General features: G+C 37.8%; 1 protein-coding gene across 1 annotated transcript; it reads right to left on the bottom strand.

The window, feature by feature from the left end:
• Positions 1-472: 472 nt before the first annotated feature.
• olfcd3 (olfactory receptor C family, d3) lies at positions 473-4,034 on the bottom strand. Its single transcript, XM_087293261.1, has 6 exons — positions 3,784-4,034; positions 3,407-3,698; positions 2,438-3,223; positions 2,125-2,352; positions 1,790-1,913; positions 473-1,696 (listed from the first exon to the last, which is right to left on the bottom strand). Exons 1-6 carry the CDS (start codon positions 4,002-4,004, stop codon positions 783-785), a joined length of 2,565 nt encoding a protein of 854 aa, XP_087149387.1. The 5' UTR covers positions 4,005-4,034; the 3' UTR covers positions 473-782.
• Between the last annotated feature and the right edge of the window lie 1,115 nt (positions 4,035-5,149).

The raw sequence follows: 5,149 nt of genomic DNA on the forward strand, positions 1-5,149 counted from the left end.
GATGTCTCTTTAAAAACGGACCAGTCTGTACAATCGAAACAACCCTGAAGGGCCAGTGAATTGTCCTCTGACCATACTTTAATTTCCCTCTTCCGCACCTTCTCCCTCCTCAGCACAGATTTATATACTGGGAGGAGGTGTACCACGTTATGATCAGAGAAGCCGACTGAAGGAGTAGCTTCACAACAACTCCGTGACTGAATGGCCCAAACAGAGCCCTGATCGAAACACAATTGAGCATCTCTGGAGAGATCTAAAAATGGCTGTCCATCAACATGTACCATCCAACCTGACAGAGCTGAAGAGAATCTGCAAAAACAAATGGCAGGGGATCCCTAAATCTAGGTGTAAAAAACATATTGCACCTTTCCCTCAAAAAATGTATAGCTCATTAAAAGGGTGCTACTACTTAAAACTGACAAAAGGGTCTGAATATTTTGTACAATGTGATATTTCAGTTTGTGTATTTATTTATTTATTTTTTATAAATCTGCAAAAATGTCAACAATTCTTCTATACTATATTGTTTGATTTGAAAAATTACATTATGTTTTTTCAAAATAATTTTATTTAAGGATTATTAAAAAACTAATCTCTAAATGGAAAGGTTGGTTTGTTGGATGAATGTATCAAATCATACTACATCTGTTGTGTTATGACATGTCTACATGGTTTCAATGTGCCCTCTTAGTTTAAATAAAGAAAGAAAACAATCAACAAGTATTATGTTGAAAATAAGAATGCTAACCACAAGACAGAAAATGTTGTTTACTTGTATGATTTTAAATAGTTTTAGAAGACGACTTTCCCATCATTTGTTTCTTTGTGTTTTTTTCTGGTTTGAGTAAAATTATGTAACATTTCGGAGCAAATATGCAAAATAGTAAACCAAAACTTGAAGATAAGATAGCAAATATCTCCACTGCTACTGTGAATTTTCCAGGAGAGCTGACATAAGCTGGAATGAATGTGAGCCAAACAGCACAAAATATGAGCATACTAAATGTGATGAACTTGGCTTCATTGAAGTTATCAGGGAGTTTACGAGCAAGAAAAGCTAAAATAAAACACAAGACAGATAGCAGGCCAGTATAACCCAGAACGGCCCAAAATCCCAAAGCTGAACCCAAATTACATTCCAGGATGATCTTTTCTCTGTAATAGCTCAAATTCTTATATGGGAATGGAGGAGAGACAGTTAACCAAACAACACAGATAATCACCTGTATTAATGTTAAAAAAACAACACTGAGTCGTTGTTGTGTAGGCCCAAACCATTTCATGACATTACTTCCCGGAAGTGTAGCCCTGAAGGCCATTAACACCACTATTGTTTTCCCCAGAACACAGGAAATACAGAGGACAAAAGTGATCCCAAATGCTGTGTGACGCAACATACAGGACCACTCAGTGGGACGACCAATGAAAGTGAGTGAACAAAGAAAACACAGTGAGAGTGAGAAGAGCAGCAGGAAGCTCAGTTCTGAGTTGTTGGCTCTGACAATAGGTGTTTCTTTGTGAAGATAGAACAAAAAAGATACCATTGCTGTTAATAACAATCCAATAAAGGAGAATATACAAAGCACCATCCCCATGATTTCAGTATAAGAGAGGAATTCGATCACTTTTAACACACATTTTTCTTTTCTTTCATTTGACCAGTACTCCTCATCACAAGGAGAGCAGTCACTAGAGTCTGTCAGGGGGGAAAAGGAACAGTGTGAGGATTGGACAATAAATTTTAATTCAAAGTACTTTTTTGAGAGTTAACCAGCATGAACTGCTTTACCAGTGTTGTTACTTATTTCTCCATCTGCACATGGAATACAATCAAAACAGCAGACCGGTCTTCCTTTTTGCACAGCCTTCCTAGTTCCAAGGGGGCAGCTCTCACTGCACACGGATACAGGCAACTATGAAAAAATAAGCTGTCATATAAAAGGCCTATAGGAGTATGATTAAATATTTAAATGTAATATACTGACTGTAATATACTTCTAAATACTGTTGTATTTTCAAAAGCTTTTTGACTCTCTGATGTCATATATTTTAAAACAAATATGCCAAATTGATTGTTTTGAGAATTTTCTCATTACCTTATTTTGATACAGTAGAAAATAATACCTGTCTACTGTTATCTGCCCATAGCACATGTTCCTGATTAACCTGAAGACATTTCTCTGAAGGAAGTGAACTGTCATAGATGCCCACATTTTTAAACTGCAGACTTCCATCCCCAGAAGGTTGCCAGTTCACAAGATCATATCTTGCCACTGGATCACCACTTGTATCAAAAAATATTTCTTCACCTGTTTTGACAGTGAATCTTACATCTTTCATATAGTTCAGTACCTGAGGAGAAATATTAAAACTATTATGACAAATTCATTCATCCCTGAATCCTATTCCTATATCCTATATCTAATTTTTCACCCACCATTTGAGGTGTTGGTTGTTTTAATTTGCTCCTGTTGGCTGATTTGAAGTCTTGAAATATATTGTGTAGTGTATGTGCAACAGCATACACTGCTGTGTACACTTTATTGGCTATCCGTAGCTCTGAGGCATCAGTATATTCATTTTGTAAGTTTGCTAGTTTCTCTGAGCCAGTACACCCAACGCTTCCTCTGTTATTAAAAGAGCACTGGAATGTTGTTTCCCAGAATTCTTTTAAAAGTTTATTTTTCGGTTCATGATCAGGGTGCACATTCACTAGAAAATCTAGTAGGCCCACAAGTTTGACATTTGCTATAGAAAAGCCCACAGCTCCAGAAAGGAAACTATATTCCTTTGTTTCTGCTACAGTTCGGGATGTTATCCAAGATTCACTGCCAACCCACTGCAGCCCTGTAATGTTTTGTTGCGCAATTTCTTTTAAAAGTGGGTAAAAATCTCTTAATGCAACAAAAGCTAACACAACCCTCGCAGTGCCCTTCTTTATCACTTCTACTGTCTTCAGAAATTGATCTTGTGGATCAGTTCTTAATATGGCCTCTGAGTATTCAATACAAATCCCCTCTTTTTTTGCTGCTTCCTCGAATGTTGCAATGCCATTATTGCCATAATCACTGCGACTCCTGACTGTACCAACCCAGGTCCAGCCAAAGTGCTTAACAAGCTGAGCCAGTGCTCTGCTTTGGTAATAGTCACTGGGGATCGTTCTAAAGAAGGATGCATACCTTTTTCTGTTACTCAAGCAGGCACATGTGGCAAAGTGACTGATCTGCAAGAGGAGAAACAGAATATTTTATTCACTTATTTAATCAAAAGTAATATATACAGTATATAATTATACTGTAAATACAATTTACATACTTGCATTAAAGATTGTGCAACTAATGAAAAAAAAAAAAAGGAAAAAAAAAACACTTGCCACAATAACAAGCCAATAAGCAAGGGTTCTTACAACAGGTAAACTGAATGGACCAGCTATAGAAGCCAAGGCTATGGTGGGAGAGGAGTTTGACTCTCCTACAATGGCATTAACAGCTGGTGGTCTAGAGCAGGATGTATCGCTCAAAGTTTCTTCATAACCATTCATCAAAGCCATGCCTGAGAATATAGCTTGAGCTATTGAGCCACATGAATCATATATCTTATAGCCCAAAGACACACCAGGCAATAGCTGTGTGTTGTTATTAATCTCTTCGATGGCAAAAATCAGTGTTTGAGCAAATTTAAACTCACGCAAACTTAAGCTGTAAAAATAAAGCATTATTTGCATTAAACTGTACAAAGTATAAACAAATCAATCATTTTATATTATTATATCATATTACAAACCTGATGCATGCAGTTGACTCTGGCTTGAAAGTAAAAGAATGCATCTTTAGCAGAGCACTAATGTGGATTGAGAATATTGCCCCAATGTTGATGTCTCTTTCTGCAGAAAGTAGAGGGAGTGCAGGCTGACTCAGCAGTCTGCAGACTTGTGCCAAAGCTGAAACACTTATGCCATACACTATCAGCAGCAGTACTGGCAGTGACACAATCTTCTTTGCCATGCTAATATATATGCAAGGCAGAAACCTCTGAAGCACAACAGTGATGGTGCTACCTTTTATTGCATCTTCATGTCCTTTGGGTCTGGCAGTATGAATCACTTACTCTGGTTGCTTTTGAGGGTGACACGGTGGCTCAGTGGTTAGCACTGTCGCCTCACAGCAAGTAGGTTGCTGGTTCGAGTCCTGTCTGGGTCAGTTGGCATTACTGTTTGGAGTTTGCATCCACTTTGCTATTTGATGTCGTGGGTTTCTTCCTGGTGCTCTGGTTTCCCCTACAGTCCAAGGATATATGATATAGGTGAATTGAATTAACTAAATGGGCCTTAGTGTATGTGTGTGAATGAGTATGCATGGATGTTTCCCAGTAGGTTGTAACTGGAAGGGTTTCCGCTGTGTAAAACATATGCTGGATAAGTTGGCAGTTCATTTCGCTGTGGCGATCCCTGATAAATAAAGGGACTTAGTCAAAAGAAAAAGAATGAATGGTTGGCTTTTTACACTCATGTTTCTTTATGGAAATAAAACAATTGTGAAGTGAGATATTGAGGAAGATTTTTTTTTATTGTTGTCTTAAAGATTATTAAAGTTTTCCATTGCCACCTCAATTTAATTTCCATAAACTGTTTAACATTGAGTCACATCTATCAGTTATTTCAGTTATGTGTGGTTTATTTTTTGCTTTATAGTGAATATAATGAAGTTATTAGTCTTTATATTTTTCATTTGTGTACTTTTATTACCTTTCATCCTACATGTACTCGGATCATACACTCCACTTGTACTACTATACATGGCTCAACTGCCTGCAGACTGCAGATGTTTGGGGAGGTTTCCCAGGAGAGTTTCAGTGGTTCTTTGTTTATAATAGCACTAGACACATTTCTGAACCAGAGAACAGCCAGCCAATACCCGCTACTCAGATCATCAGCTAGAGAGCTGCATGTCACAATATGTCATCAACTGAATAGATGGAGTAGGAACTCTGCAGTTAATTTAATGGCCAGGTGTGTGACCTGACAACAATGCTTGTTAGGGGAGTTTAAGTGGATTGCGACAGACTGGAGATTTGTGGACTGTTACTTTCCCCCTGCAGGTTTTGTCAAGCAGTTACTTTTAAGTGCCCTCATTGACTTCGTTTACATGGA

Source organism: Danio rerio, chromosome 18, assembly GCF_052040795.2.
Source record: "Danio rerio strain M-AB ecotype USA chromosome 18, GRCz13ab, whole genome shotgun sequence".
Classification (NCBI taxonomy): Eukaryota; Metazoa; Chordata; class Actinopteri; order Cypriniformes; family Danionidae; genus Danio; species Danio rerio.

Bases quoted from the DNA above. Each gene is read 5' to 3' on its own strand.
- olfcd3 (XM_087293261.1), bottom strand. From the start codon at position 4,004: ATGGCAAAGAAGATTGTGTCACTGCCAGTACTGCTGCTGATAGTGTAT. The intron at 2,353-2,437 runs GTGGGTGAAAAA...ATTTCTCCTCAG, and splicing joins AACAACCAACACCTCAAATG to GTACTGAACTATATGAAAGA. The intron at 1,697-1,789 runs GTAAAGCAGTTC...CCCCCCTGACAG, and splicing joins AGAAATAAGTAACAACACTG to ACTCTAGTGACTGCTCTCCT.